Here is a 13902-nt window from a genome sequence, read left to right as displayed (position 1 = left end):
AGGCCTAGTTGTTGTTTTGCAGTAGACTCGACTTGTTTTTATCATATTCTATGAATGATGTAGCCTACAGTGTTCCGATTATACTAACTGGCAAATAACTTGTACAAAGTTACTTCAGTGTAATACCTCGAGAGAGCCCACTCTAGGCCAGGCCTGCATCAAAGGGCCACAGCTTTGTAAACTGTAAAGTCAAGATTTTCGACTCAGATTTTGCTTTATTAGCACAATAGCACAAATGAAAATTGTAAAGTAAAATCTGTGACTTATTAAAGCTTATCCATTTGATGTTGGATGGCATATATTACAGTTTCATTTACATTTCTCCATTTCTCACAAGTGCAATTTATAGCCTATCCCTTTCTGGACTAAATTGGTAGGCCTACCTTATTGATTTAAAACATTTTTTCTATATCTGGAGAAAGTGCTCACCAGGACTTCTAATAGTGTACTCACAGTATTGTGTTCATAGCAATGACTTGCAAAGTTGTACAGTTCAACAGAGTTGTAAATAAATGTTCAAACAATGTGTCTGCATGTTTTACATCTCTACAAACCAAATGGTTTGACAGTCAGTGGCAGAACAGTCACAATGTAATCCTTGAAAATTCCCAGTTCTACAATATATGGGCAGCAAGTAGTTTAGTGTAATGATCGGGGCTGTATCTCTGGAGATAGACATCCATTTTCCCTTGAACTCTCTGGTCACCACTGAGTCCTGCAGAGAGACACAATACAAACACAAACACAAAACACATTATGGTTACAGACAACACATTATATACATAAAGAACCATGTCAAACATGTAAATCAAGCAAAGTTATAAATACTGAGACCACACACTATATTCCCCCATAACAATAACTCATATAACTCAAGAGAATCCTCACCAAGTTTGTCAACAGTTCTTTCGATTCTCTGTAGAGCAGCCTGGATATCAACTCCGTCTGGCACTAGTATCTCAATCTCGCCTACACAGTATCCAAAGTCAGCCTGGTCGAGATCAATGCATACTGCCCCCTCCTCTCCCTCCTCCTCCAGCGAAAATGAACATCTCTCAGTGGTGTACTTGGCAAAGCAACCCAAACTCATCCCCTTCAGCCAATCCTCCCATGGGTCACACACAGCCATTCCTGTATCACTCTCTGTGTTTTCATTGGCTTGGGCCAGTCTCTCTGTCATAACCTTTATCAGTTCAGCCTTTATTTGAGGTAAACTAGTTATCTCCCTATAGCGAGAACACAGTCCTTCTGCCTTAGTGTCTTTCTGAATGTTTGTGGTTTTCTTGGGCACAGGACATTTGAGTTCCCAGCAACCTTCCCTGCTTCGCAACCAAAAGTCTTTTAAGGTGAGGTCAAAGTCTGGAGTATCAAAATATTGGTCTTGAAATTGCCGTTGGCCAATGCACACAGCTGTAAGACAATAAATTAGGTTTAAGGAGGAAGTGCTTGACATGTCAGGTTTCAGAAATTGATCTAATGCATGCTCTAAGCATCTTGAATTCTGATTGCAAAAGTATAGGCTATAGCCACTATACTCAGTAGGCCTAGTTCATTCATTAATATATGAAAGTATGTCACTTTTATTTAGTGGTAAAGAATTATAAGTTCAATAACATCACCACACCTCCAATATCCTTTAGCTTTTTCTGAATGTCTGGATCACACACAAATTTCCGTTCCACTTCCACGTTCATAGTTACCTGGAATTTAAGGTTAATGTTTACAGTGAGACAGTCAGCACAATGAGACATTTAATAGCATGAAATACATAAGCTTTGAAATGAGAAGTTAGGCTGCATATTGCCTACCCAACAGGCTTGTTGAACAATAGGATCGGTTCTACTTCAACAGAATATCGAGAGGAAAAAGTTATATGCCAGCTGGACTTGGTTCTATGCCAGCGATAGCTACAATGTATTCAATATCCATCGATGTGGGTGATAGCCACAAGAGGAATCCATGAAATGACATGCGCTCTGTCTCCTCAATCAAAGTATAATTTCTGAGATGTACTTGCCTCTGGAAAAGGACTGGGTGAGACTGACATTTAGCACGCGATAGAAACTAGAATGATAGTGGAATGTAACCACAAACCGTTTTCCCAACTCTGCAGTCTGTTTTACTCAGGCACAGCTCTAGACAGCTTAGTGTCTGTATTTTACGCTTACTGTATGCGCAGCAAATTGCGCAGATTGTAATTAAGCTCTTCGCGAAAACGTTAGCCCATTAATGGCTTGTGTCAGTGCGGATGTCTTTGTACTTAGAACACTGTTACAACGTTCTGATGAAATCAGTAGCCTATTGTAATTCTGCATTTGTTATACCCAGCATGAACACGGTTAAAACTTGTAGCTTGATAGGGTATGAGTTCCCTATTATATTTGATAGTTAATGTCCGACCTTGTTCGCATGTGCTTTTCTAAGGGCGGATATAAATACTCTGTTAGCCTATACAATTAATTAAAGTCGCTATGTCACGCGATTGGTGATAACAATTACCACTGTATGTGTGCCGTTAAAGGGTAGCGAAACGAATTACATTGCAATCAAGATTAGTTAGCTATAGGAAAATATTTTTAGATCATGATATAAGCATCGAAATGACACGTTGTGGATTGCTCTTGTTTCCTTATCTACTCTAGCTTTATGATGGCCCATGTGTCCTTTTTAATATTCTGAATGGCTCCTAATACAGCCCAATCCGAGTGAATACACTACACAAAACTATTTGTTTTGAGTAAACCCATGAAGAACGGAGTAGGCCAAGATGTATGGCATACATTATTAGTATTCTTCTTCATATTTTTTTTAGATACGGTTTGGTGGCTTAATTGACTGTTAACGAGTGGATTCTGCAGCGTGTCAGCAGTCAGCTTACGGGGGAGCTGTCGTGTGTTTACTAGAGGGAAGAGAACGAACGAGGGAGGGAGGGAGAGGGCGAGCAGGGGAGAGAGAGAAAACTTTTCAGTTTTAAAGAGCGAGAGGAAGCGTGCGCTGGAGTGGCGACCATGCAGGTAAACGCATTAGCTAATTGCACCGATCTTAATTAAACGATTTCGGTGCTGTTCTTGTCTTTTTGTTGTGATCGTAATTACGATGCGGAGTTGATAGATTGATCCAGACGATTGTTTTCGAAGTGAACTTAATTGGAATGTTCGTTTTAGTTCGAATTCTGATCTTAAATTCCAAACTTTTCTGCCTCCGTCTCCCTTTCTCTTCACCCCACCACCCCTTTACCAGTATTGTGCACGTAGCGCATTTCAAGTAGCCTAGCTATTAATACTGTCGTTAATTGTTATGCGATGCTATGTAAAATGATTGTTAAGAGTGCCATTAATAGATTACAACTGTTTGTTGGTATGAAGTTTGACGGTAAAATACATTAATTAGGTCTGTTAAGTAACCCGGGAGGAGGGGTGGACGTGTTTTTTACACATCTGTAAAAGGCATCCAAATTCATTAATTAAATAGCTTAGTCGTTGTAGGCCTCAATTTCCGCTACTATGCAGGCAGCGATCGGCGTAAAACTGGATACCCGTTCAACAGTACGCAAGCTTTGGGATAAGGGACGTACTCAAGGCCGAGGTTTTGTGGTAGATTACTAAACCTATTTCAGGAACAATTTTATTGCACAGTACATTCGTATTGAAACGTTATCCGGGTGCAGTGTCTGGGAAGCAACTAGCACGCCCGCTGCAGTTTAGATTGACAGCCGAATGAAGATTAAAACGTGATGTATGATCACTCAATGTTAGCTAGCCAATCTGTTCAGTGTTGTTAGCGCTCCAAGTGTAACGTTAGCTAAGTTAAGTGCCACGAATGTTATTTGGATCTTTTGTTTAATGGTATAACGTCAATGAACAGCAAGCCATTTCGGATTGTCGTCGATGTGAGTTATAAATGGGCTGTTATTTCTCTAGACTTGCCTAGTGAAGTACTTTGCCAGCTGTGTTTTAACATAGCAAATGCTTTTTGTTATGCGAACCACACACAACTATTAAAGACGTCGCTATTGAGGTTAGCAAGCTAGCCTGCTAATTGATCCACCACCGGTGGGTTTTGCTAATTAGACTGACGTTAATTAGCTGAATAATCAAGACTGTTGGTAGGGCACACGATCGTTTTCTCTCGGATAATTATGTATGATGGATTTCTACAATGATTATATGCCCTCTACATAAACGGCATATGTTACCATATTAACAAGCTAGAATTTAGACGATATTTGTAGCAGTCAAGCTAATTGACTCGCCAACGCAGCTAACGTTAGCAGATAAGTGGACAGTGTTGGTATTTGGTGTTGGAATGTTCGTGGACAGTTACATGATAAAAGTCAACATTCGTCTGTTATCATATATACTTTGTATGAAGTTGTGATTGTGTTATGTCAATAGCATTGGTCAATTATGCTGTTTATTATACGTGCCCTAAATTACAGTGCAGTCGACGACTTATTTATTTATTATTGTAAATCGTCAACACTGCAATGAGATTTCTCGTGGGGGGTTGCAACGTGTTGGCCATTTTTTTTCCCTTTCTTTGACAAGAAGCATGCATTTATATATTTAAAGATCAGCATTATCTATTGCATGATCCAACTGAAGTCAGCACACTTTGAAAAAAATCCTTCAAGGTCAATATTTAGGCCATATGTTTTCCACTTGTTATTGTGCAATTTTAAGTTTTGTCTGATAACTCATTAATTGAAGGAACCATGTTCTAATGTTTAATATGTTAATTAGTAACTGCTGCAAGCTAAACATAGAAACTACACTAACAACTGGGTAACCACTTTAAACCGTATTAATTGAGTTGATCTATTTGAGAAATATATTTATTTGCATTTTGTTCAGATATTCTATGGGTTTATAATGTCTTTGTAATCACTGTAGCCTACATTGAATTCCACCCTTTGCTGTATGGGATGTTTGGGATGTGTTGCATTTATCATAATAAAAGTGTCCACTATATTCATACATGAAGTAAAGGCGGTTGTTCTAACATAACATGATTTTACAAAAATATAACCCACTGAAATATTTAGTTGACATGTATAAATTACTTGTATAGTAATTTATTGAGGTTTAGGTTGATCTAAATTAAATGTGATCTATACATGCATGCATGCATTTAGATAAGCAGTAACAATGATCTGTGTGAGATTAGTTAATTACATGATATCCATGACGATACATGATTTATCATTATATTCCAAAGTTCTAATAAATGTGTGGTTTATGGTAACTTTGTGGTTATTACCAACAATATAAAATGTATGATGCATATGTCATTTCAGTAACTGTACTTTCTTATTGCAGGAGGAGGCAGGTGAGACTATAAGCAGTGACAGTAACGGGGTGTCAATGTGGTTGTGTCCACTTTGTCAGCAAGGGCAGCCCGACAGAGACGGACTTTCTCTCCATCTGACAGGCAAACACAGTGTACTTCCTGCCTGCCTGGACAAATTACTGGATATTGTGAGTCACATCATGAAATGTTTCATATTTTTGTCTTGTGTAACAAGATTGTATAACAAAAAGAGTGAATAAATAAAGTATAAATAAATGAATGCTATCTATAAATAGGCCTATTTGGAACACAATCTTTTTTCTATAATCTTATTATAGCACAGAATGTAATTCGGTTTGTATTTCCGAGCAGTTTAATGTAAATCCTTCAGCTCGAGTTTGTTCTTATCAGACTACTCTCTACTTGTCTACTGTGTTTGTGGAGTAAGTTTGTTAAGTCAGACTAACATGTGTCCCCTTTCTGCAACCTTTGATAAGGCTGTCCAGACGCATTCCTCGGGTGAGGATGCTAAAGCCACAGTCCAGACAGGAGCTGCAGGTGACTTTAACCCTTTCTCTGCCATGGAACTTCCAACACCCTGCATATAGCTGTTAAACACAGAAAATACACAGTGATGGAACACTGAAAGTAATTGTTTATATCTCTGTTTTTAGATGCCTGTTTGGAACCCACCCTGGATGAAGAGTATTCCAAAAAAATTGCTGACGGTTCTCAAATGAGCGCAGGAGACAAAGACACTGCCACCCTGGAAAAGGACATGGATGATGAAGTGGAGGGGATGCAAGACCCAGAGGCTGACGTGGGTGGTTTGGAGTCGGATCAGGAGAGTGCTGCTCAGTCCTCAAAAGTCTCTGGAGGTGCTGTCAGCAACGACAAGTCCACGGGTAAAAACGAAGCTGGAACCGAAAGCAACAGCAACCGTCCATTCAAGTGCAACGCATGTTTGGAGTCGTTTGCCACTAAAACAGCACTTAGTGTACATTACAACTCCACCACCCACATTCAGAGGATGAGAACTGGGTCTTCTAAGCAGGCTGGGGAAAATGATGCTTCAGAACCATATCCCTCCCGCCCTTACGTCTCCAACAAGCCCTACCAGTGTGCTGTGTGTCGAGTCTCATACAATCACGCCATCACGCTTGAGAGTCATTTGAAATCTGTGTTGCACCAAACGCGAAGCAGAAATGCTAACAATTCAGCCAACAAGACTGCTAGCAGTTCAAGCAGCAGCAGCAGCAACAACAGCAGCAGCAGCATAGTGCCCAATTTAGTTGTTGCCACCACGGGCAATGCCACACAGTTAGTAAACACTACCACCAGCAATTGCATCACCCAGCCCAGCCTGACTGCATCTGCAGCCACAACCAAAGATGGAGAGCAAATTCAGCCAGCACCTTCGCTCCTCACCTCTCCCGTGGCCTCGGCTCAGGCAGTCTCTGCCTTCCTCACTCTCCTGACCTCCAGTCCCAACTCCATCCCGCATTCCATCCTCCCCTCTCTGTTTGCCACCGGAGCGGGCGCCACACCCGGGACGGCGGCAGGCCCCCAGCTCGTCCCCCAGGCACAGGTGCTTATGCCGCTGATTCTGAATGGGCTGCAGACCCAGAACCCGCAGAGTCCAAGCCCCGAACTGTCCCAGTCTCTCCCTGTGCTGGGTCTCTCGGCCGCACAGCAAGCTCTTCTTGCCCAAAGACTCAGTGGTTTACAAAGTCAGTGGTCATCTGTTGGACTTCAGGCCTCCGTACAGCCTGATGCAGAGGATTCAGAGGGAGCAGAGAAAACAAGTGGCTTACAAAGACCCTGTGAGCAGATAAAAATCGAGCCAAAAGAGGAGTCGTTGCCACTAAAGCTGGACATTAAATGTGAGGTGAAGTCAGAAAGGGTAGTGGAAAGTGAGGGTCTGAAAAAAGAGTGTAAAGAGGAGGAGCAGGGTAAAGTGAGCGCCCCTGAACTGAGCAGCGCCTTAAAAACCGAGGACAACAGGGTCGAGGATGGTGTGGAGCACATGGAGAAAGGTCAGGAGAGTGACACTGATGAAGAGAGCACAATGGAACGGGAGAGTGCAGAGTCTGATACAAAGAAGTTGCCTTGCACAAATGTAACAAATTCTCTGGCAGCTCCCAGCCAGTCTCTCCTTAGTGATGGCACATTGTCTGACCTTGAGCAGGCCCAGTGCTATACTCCTAAACACAGACAGACAGTAAACAGCACTGGGATCAAGTCACGCCCCTTAAATGCCTCCCTTGCCTTAGGCCGGTCAGGCCTCGGTTGCTCCAAGTCTAGGCCTCCCTTTTCTCCAGGAGCCCCTGTGCTTTCTGAGTTCCAGTACCAGGTTTTGTTGGCCTTTCTGGAGTCTAGAAGCGAGGCAGATGCTGCAAGCCCCCCACGAGAGGACTGTGAAGCACTTGGGAGGGAGGTCGGGCTCACAGAAGAGGAGGTCCGCAAATGGTTAGAAGACGCCCATCAAGCCAAAGAGAGGCAGAAAGCTGGAGAACTTAGGAGAACGGATGGGAGAGATTATGACCAGGACGATGATGAAGAAAGCGCACTTACAATTGATGAGAGTCCAGTCAGGTCTGCAGCCCACGCCATCGACTTGTCCAGTGGGGGAGACAGACGGAGGGAGAAGGAGCGGGAAAGTCAGGGTGACTCCTGCTTGACCTCTGATTCTGAGAACGAGGAGGTTTACACCTCTGTCATTGTGACAGATGAGGAAAGCCAGGCTAGCTCCATGAGAGAGGAGCCAAGCAGTCCCGCTAAAGAAGCACCACAGAGAGAGCAAGTTGGGGAGAAGAGCTCAGGTGGGGGAAAGGTACTCCGGTCCACTACGGTTTTCCTTTCTGATGCTGAAGATGACGACGAGGAGGAAGAGGGTGGGAGCCACGTGGGGAAAAGGAAAAGGAGGAAAAGAGATCCTGATGGAGAGGACGTGGAGGCCAAGAGGGATCGACTGGATCCCGACCTGGATCTGGAGTTGGAAGCTCAGGCTGATCCCCCCACTCCCCTCTCGGTTTCCATTGACCAGAGAGGCCTCCCCAGTAGTATTCTCCATTCGCTGCCTCTCTCCCTCTCTCTCGCCCCATTCTCCACGCAGTTGTTCAGTCCATATGTTCTCTCGCTGCCCTCGTCCGTGGTCGGGGTTGGAGTGGCAGAGGGCGACGGTGGCAAGGTAGCGGCCTTTCCAAATGCCCAGACCATCGCTCACTGCTCAGCTGCATTCTCAGAAGCTCTCAATTCACATTCTTTGTCCTCCCACTCACAGCATGCTCAGTATATGTCTAATGGCGGGGACTGTGAGACCGCATTGGACCTCAGCATGGGAAAGAACCATAGCTCCACAAAGGCTTCCACATCTGTCAGTGTGGCTGATAAGACCGCGGCACAAAAAGGACGCTTGTTGGACGGACTCGGGCTCAGGCCGGCAGCGGTTGGGGTTCCAAGCGAAGGCGGTCTTATTGTTCTCCAAGTGAAGCCAGACTCTGCTATCGCTATTCCGGCTGCCAACAACAGCAACTTCATCAACCACAATAACTTGGCGAAGACCAACACTGTGCTAATGAGGGCTGCCGAGAGAGAGCCGACGTCCACAATTGACCGAGAGAAAGACAAAGAAAGAGAGAAGGAGAAAGAGCAGAGGAGGCCCAAGGCGAGACGGTTCAAAGACATGAGGAGATCCAGAACCATTATTCAAGCGGAGCAGCTCGATGTGCTTTACGGCTGTTACTTCAAAGACCCAAACCCAGGAAAGCACGAATTTGAACAAATCTCCGAGTGGGTACATCTTCCAAAGAAAGTGGTACAGATCTGGTTTCAGAACATGCGAGCCAGAGAAAGGAAAGGGGAGGTGCGTTTCATTAGCGATGGCACTCTGGCAGCCGTGGGCAAGCCACTCATTAAGTTCACATGGCCCCTGACGCAGCCCATCTTCTCGAGCTCCCCTAAAAATAGCACCAACTCCAACTCCACTGCTGGAGCCACATCTGTAAATATTCACCCTAAAGCAATACCAGGTAAAGAGGATAAGGTGTCTGTGAACCAGGGGGCTAACAGACCAAAAGAAGGTGCATCTGCTTCAGCCGTTACTAGTGGCGGAGGAACATTAGTAGTGCCCAAGACTAAAACTGACCCACAAACGCCTGTCACAATGGTCAAAATTGCCCCCAAAGCCATTCATCCTGCAATCCAAATGTCAGCCAAGGATAGCACTCCTACTTCATCCTCTCCATCTCAGAAACCTAACCCTGAAGAGGAACATGACAATCCAGAACAGGGGGCGGAAACAGATCGGGACAGCCCCGGACCCAGGCCAGGAGCCGCTAACCGCGCGGCAGCACCCAAGTCATCCACAGCACCTGCCAGCACTGGGTCTGAGAAAGCCATAGGTGAGTCCCAGCAACACAATGGGCTCAATTATTGGACCCCCAAAAGCCCCTTCAAGATCAACACTTTGTCACGCGAGCAGTTGGGACTCTCTACATTTTGTACTCGCAATCTTAACCCCACCACGTCACGGAACCCCACACCCACCCCAGCACCACGGAACCCCACCACTACCACACCACAACGAAACCCCCCCTCTACCCCAGCGCGGATTCCCCCGTCTACCACAGCAATTGTCACTTCCACCTCCACGCCCACCGTTGCAAAGTCCAGCCAAAGGGATGTTGGATTTCTGACACACTCCACACCAAGGCGACCACGCACGCACCTTACTTGTCTCCAGCTGTCCATTCTGCAGTCGTGCTACGAGACGTGCGCTCATCCCAACGCACTCGAATGTGAGGCTGTCGGAACTGAGCTGGGGTTGCCCCTCAAAGTTGTGCAAATCTGGTTCCAAAATACGCGGGCCAAGGAAAAGAGATGGAGGCTTCAGCAGGAAAAGCTGGTAAGTCCTGTGGGCACAATTTGCACATGTGATCTCTGATTCATATGTGTAACTGTCACTTTATAGTTGTTTATAATGTTGCTTACTGTGTATAACTGTAAAAAAAATATAACCACATTGTTTATAATCACCTAAATTGTTTTATGTATCCTACTACTTCTAGTCTCCAAGTTCAGACCCCTCTAAGAAGGTCGAAATCAGCGCAGCCAGCTACCTACAGTATAATGCTCTAAGAGCCAACCGTCCCATCCTCCCCAAACCGGTTCAGCTGACAGTCGTGGAGCCCTCACAGCCGCCAGGCGTGGGACAGCCAGCAGGCCGTGAGACCCTTCGGGGCCGCTGCGAAGCCTGCAACGCGACGTTCGAGTCCAGAGCGGCTGCACGAGCACACGTTTTCTCCCCACGCCATCTCGCCACACTTAGAACCACTAACTTTGGCCAACCAGCAGCGCTTCTCAACAATGGCTCTAGCACCGGGGGAGCGGGTTCTAATGCGAGTGTTGCAGCCGTGTCTTCGACCCCATCGCCAGCCAGCAGCACCACCAGCTAAGGTCTAGACCTAGTCTAAGCAAAAAGACATTGGACGCATTAAGACCTTGAGCTTTTAATAGACTTGAAATGGGTGCTGGTCTTTCAAGCAAACCTTCTTTGTGTCTCCAATACCGAAGGGGCCCCCAAATTGCTCACCATCCTTTTCCCTCTCTCTTTCTGGTCTTCTGCTGGGTATGAACTCAAGATGATTTTAATCCAACAGGGCTCATTCGGTTACGTTTTACCCCACATGACTTTACCTAAAGTAATTACATGACCACATCATCTTGACCTTAGCTCAGGATTTTGTGGTTGTGGTCATTACCCATCGTGTTTAGAGATGTGTTGATTCTGAATTTCACAGTTGTAACGTGTGTTCATGGACCATATATTTAGGCAGGTGTGCCTCTTAATGGGATATGTTCTCATTTCAAAGAGTTGAAATATGAACTTGGTACTATCATCTTTTGAGACGGCATCCTCAAAACTTATTACAGCTTTTACTTTTGTCAAAGTATGCCTCCATATGTCCCTTCGTATGTATGTTTTCCTGCCAATGTCTACAGTGGTTTTCCCATAAGTAGGTGGTTAGATGAGGATTTTTCCCCCCAGTCAAATGATCAGAAACCTGTGATGAGGTATGTGTTGGACAGGTGTTTCCATTTTAGTGGTAGGGTGGGGAAGGAAAGCCTTTGGCCAGAATGGATGAAACACTGGTTGACTGATATGAAGGTTCATTTGGAATTTCAGGAGAAATTAGAGACACTGCTTGGAAATCTGGAAGTGCTGTTACAATGGCTTCCATCAGGAAGCAGACATTTTGAATCGGAGTCACAATGACAATCTGAGAGAGAGAGAGAGAATAGATATAGACTAATAAAATCAGATACTTTTCATATAGCACTTTGGTTGTTTAAGTGAGAGAGACTAAGCTTTTAAAATGAAATTGCTGCGCAAAATACATGTTGCATAACAAATATTTTACTGTAATCAGATACTATACCTGCTTTGTGGTCCTCCTACTGACCTAAATCACCAGTAATAAACAGGAACACATTTTTAAGATCAGCTAAAAAGACTATATACGGTATAACAGTCATCCAGTTTTTTATTTGCTCTTAAGATAAGTAAAAAATGTTTTTAATTAAGTTAATATACAGAAATTGAGTTGATGTACAATAATGTATCCCAAATGAGATCACTCTCAGAAATCAGTTGGTATTGACAAGAAAGTACAGGGTCTGTCATTTGCGTAGGTATATATTTTTCATTCATTGTCTTGATGCATTGTATGCTCTTGCAAAGTTTTCTGTTTTCTGCAGTCATGCAGTTCTGGATAACCAGCAAGAAGAGGGTATGGTGTTAATGTTAAGGTGTCCCTTTACTGTTATGGACTTTCACAAATCAGTATATTGTTATTTGGATGGATGGAGCAAAAAGGAAGTGCCGTTTGAAGGACATAAAATACTAAAGATGTTTTTTCCTTTTTAAGTTGTATATTGTTATTATTAATAATGCTATTAATAGTTTAACAAAATGCAAAGTTAAAAAATTAAAACTTTTTTAAAGAATTCTATTATGAAAAAAAAAAAAGATATTCCAAAGTTATTCTTCCTTTGCTGTCTGTCATTAAAAAACCAAAAAGCAATCTTGAGGTTGACAGAGAGCGGAAGAGACACTCTTAATGCAAACTGTACAGGAACTCTCAAAACCTTGACACTTTGAGCTAGTCCAAGATTTTACGCATGAGCTACAGATGATGAATGCATTTCAGCCAACACAACATGGGGCACTTGATTGTGTATTCAACGACTAGATGCTTTTAATATACTCTTGTTAATTGCTTATACTTTTGTAACACGTTGTGTTGAGCTGTAGCTCATGCACACAAAACATGGACTGGGTTGCAGTGCTATACGCTACAGAAATGGGAACACGCAGTGTTGCACTGTTCAAAGTAGATAGGTGGTTTGTTTCTTTTTTTATTCTAATCATTTTTCATCACTTGATTATCACTTGTTAACTGTACTACTATTGCCATTTATTCATCACTGTTTTGATTACTATTGATTCATGACGGTTTTAATTGCATCTCTTAACCTGTGAGATGGCATTGGTATGAATATTGAACAATAATGGTGGCAGTGTTGTTTAAACTTAATAGATTTTTTGATTAAGCTTGTTTTCTTTTCTTTCCTCACTCTTGTACCTTCATTTTGTGTTGATTCCCATTCTGTTTTCTTACACAGAAGTGAAATAAAAAAAAAAACAATTGAACTTAATGTTTGGTATCTGTTAAATTGACAGGTGGACCTTTTTTGTAGAATTTTCCATTTTATTAAGTAACCACATTTCTTCTTCCAGAATTACCCAAGTTACACAAATACTTAGGGTTAAAGTAACACGGTGTAGCTCTTTTACCTTTAAAAAATGGCTTCAAACTCATTTTGCTACGCTGATACTGGAATTTCTGACATCGCCAATGTGTTCCTGGAATGCCTGGTATTGCACTACATAACAGTTGTAGACAGTACATTGAAAAATTGACAGAAATGGGTACAGACAGAAACTGAGAGTAACTTTGTGTTACTTTAGATTAAAAAAAAAATGACTAATGTTAATTTACAGTAATGTCCACATATTTACATTTTCTACATTTTCTCATTTGTCATAAATAAATGTTTGATCACTTAGTTTAAGTTAGTTATACCAGTAATGGTTTTCACTTCAGAAAAATGTGTAACATGTACTTTACTTTTATCATTAGAGCTGTTTGAGATGATTAAGCCCGAACCCAAAATGTGTTTAAGATGCCTGCTCATCTGAACCAATATCACACTGGGGCCTCTCTACCACCACAATTGAGCAATTCTTCTGACCACTCCATTGCCCTTACCTCCTATTACAATAGAGCAGTAGTTACTATGCAGTAGTTTACCACTGGTGATGCATAAACCACAGTACTGGTAATTTAGTTTTACCACATGTTTGTGCACCTTCTTGTCTAAAAATGATCTGTCAGCTGATGTCCCCATGCATGTGCTGGCTCTACTGCAACCAAAGTATGCACTGATATCATGATCCCGGGGTCCTGCTGTCTCTGACATCGTCTCTGCTGATGCCTGCCCATCTGTCTGTCTGGCACAGTCTGTCTATGCCGGCGTCACCTCGGACAC

At 43.1% G+C, this 13902-nt stretch overlaps 2 protein-coding genes across 6 annotated transcripts; one reads left to right on the top strand and one right to left on the bottom strand.

The window, feature by feature from the left end:
• Positions 1–21: 21 nt before the first annotated feature.
• On the bottom strand, positions 22–2354 carry thtpa (thiamine triphosphatase). Of its 2 annotated transcripts, none has more exons than XM_042067054.1 (4): positions 2018–2354; positions 1625–1700; positions 889–1410; positions 22–715 (listed from the first exon to the last, which is right to left on the bottom strand). In XM_042067054.1, the coding sequence occupies exons 1-4, from the start codon at positions 2045–2047 to the stop codon at positions 615–617; spliced, it is 729 nt and encodes a 242-aa protein (XP_041922988.1). In that variant the 5' UTR covers positions 2048–2354; the 3' UTR covers positions 22–614. The 2 variants fall into 2 exon arrangements, with proteins under 2 accessions (XP_041922988.1, XP_041922990.1); XM_042067056.1 differs by lacking the exon at positions 2018–2354 and adding an exon at positions 1809–1995.
• Positions 2355–2397: 43 nt separating this feature from the next.
• zfhx2 (zinc finger homeobox 2) lies at positions 2398–13003 on the top strand. 4 transcript variants are annotated; one of them, XM_042067051.1, is made up of 5 exons: positions 2398–3014; positions 5319–5477; positions 5787–5847; positions 5964–10195; positions 10359–13003. In XM_042067051.1, exons 1-5 carry the CDS (start codon positions 3009–3011, stop codon positions 10743–10745), a joined length of 4845 nt encoding a protein of 1614 aa, XP_041922985.1. In that variant the 5' UTR covers positions 2398–3008; the 3' UTR covers positions 10746–13003. The 4 variants fall into 4 exon arrangements, with proteins under 4 accessions (XP_041922985.1, XP_041922983.1, XP_041922984.1 ...); XM_042067049.1 differs by lacking the exon at positions 2398–3014 and adding an exon at positions 3399–3593; XM_042067050.1 differs by lacking the exon at positions 2398–3014 and adding an exon at positions 3750–3889.
• The last annotated feature ends 899 nt before the right edge of the window (positions 13004–13902 follow it).

This window comes from Alosa sapidissima, chromosome 17 (genome assembly GCF_018492685.1).
Source record: "Alosa sapidissima isolate fAloSap1 chromosome 17, fAloSap1.pri, whole genome shotgun sequence".
Classification (NCBI taxonomy): domain Eukaryota; kingdom Metazoa; phylum Chordata; class Actinopteri; order Clupeiformes; family Clupeidae; genus Alosa; species Alosa sapidissima.
Note: the sequence above shows the minus strand (reverse complement) of the source record. Positions and strands in the feature narration are given on the sequence as shown.

Excerpts from the sequence above, each read along its gene's own strand:
- thtpa (XM_042067054.1), bottom strand. The coding sequence starts at position 2,047 with ATGTCAGTCTCACCCAGTCCTTTTCCAGAG. Across the intron at positions 1,701-2,017 it reads CACCCAGTCCTTTTCCAGAG|GTAACTATGAACGTGGAAGT; the intron begins GCAAGTACATCT and ends CTTAAATTCCAG. Across the intron at positions 716-888 it reads AAGAACTGTTGACAAACTTG|GACTCAGTGGTGACCAGAGA; the intron begins GTGAGGATTCTC and ends GTCTCTCTGCAG.
- zfhx2 (XM_042067049.1), top strand. The coding sequence starts at position 3,504 with ATGCAGGCAGCGATCGGCGTAAAACTGGATACCCGTTCAACAGTACGC. Across the intron at positions 3,594-5,318 it reads CTCAAGGCCGAGGTTTTGTG|GAGGAGGCAGGTGAGACTAT; the intron begins GTAGATTACTAA and ends TTCTTATTGCAG. Across the intron at positions 5,478-5,786 it reads TGGACAAATTACTGGATATT|GCTGTCCAGACGCATTCCTC; the intron begins GTGAGTCACATC and ends ACCTTTGATAAG.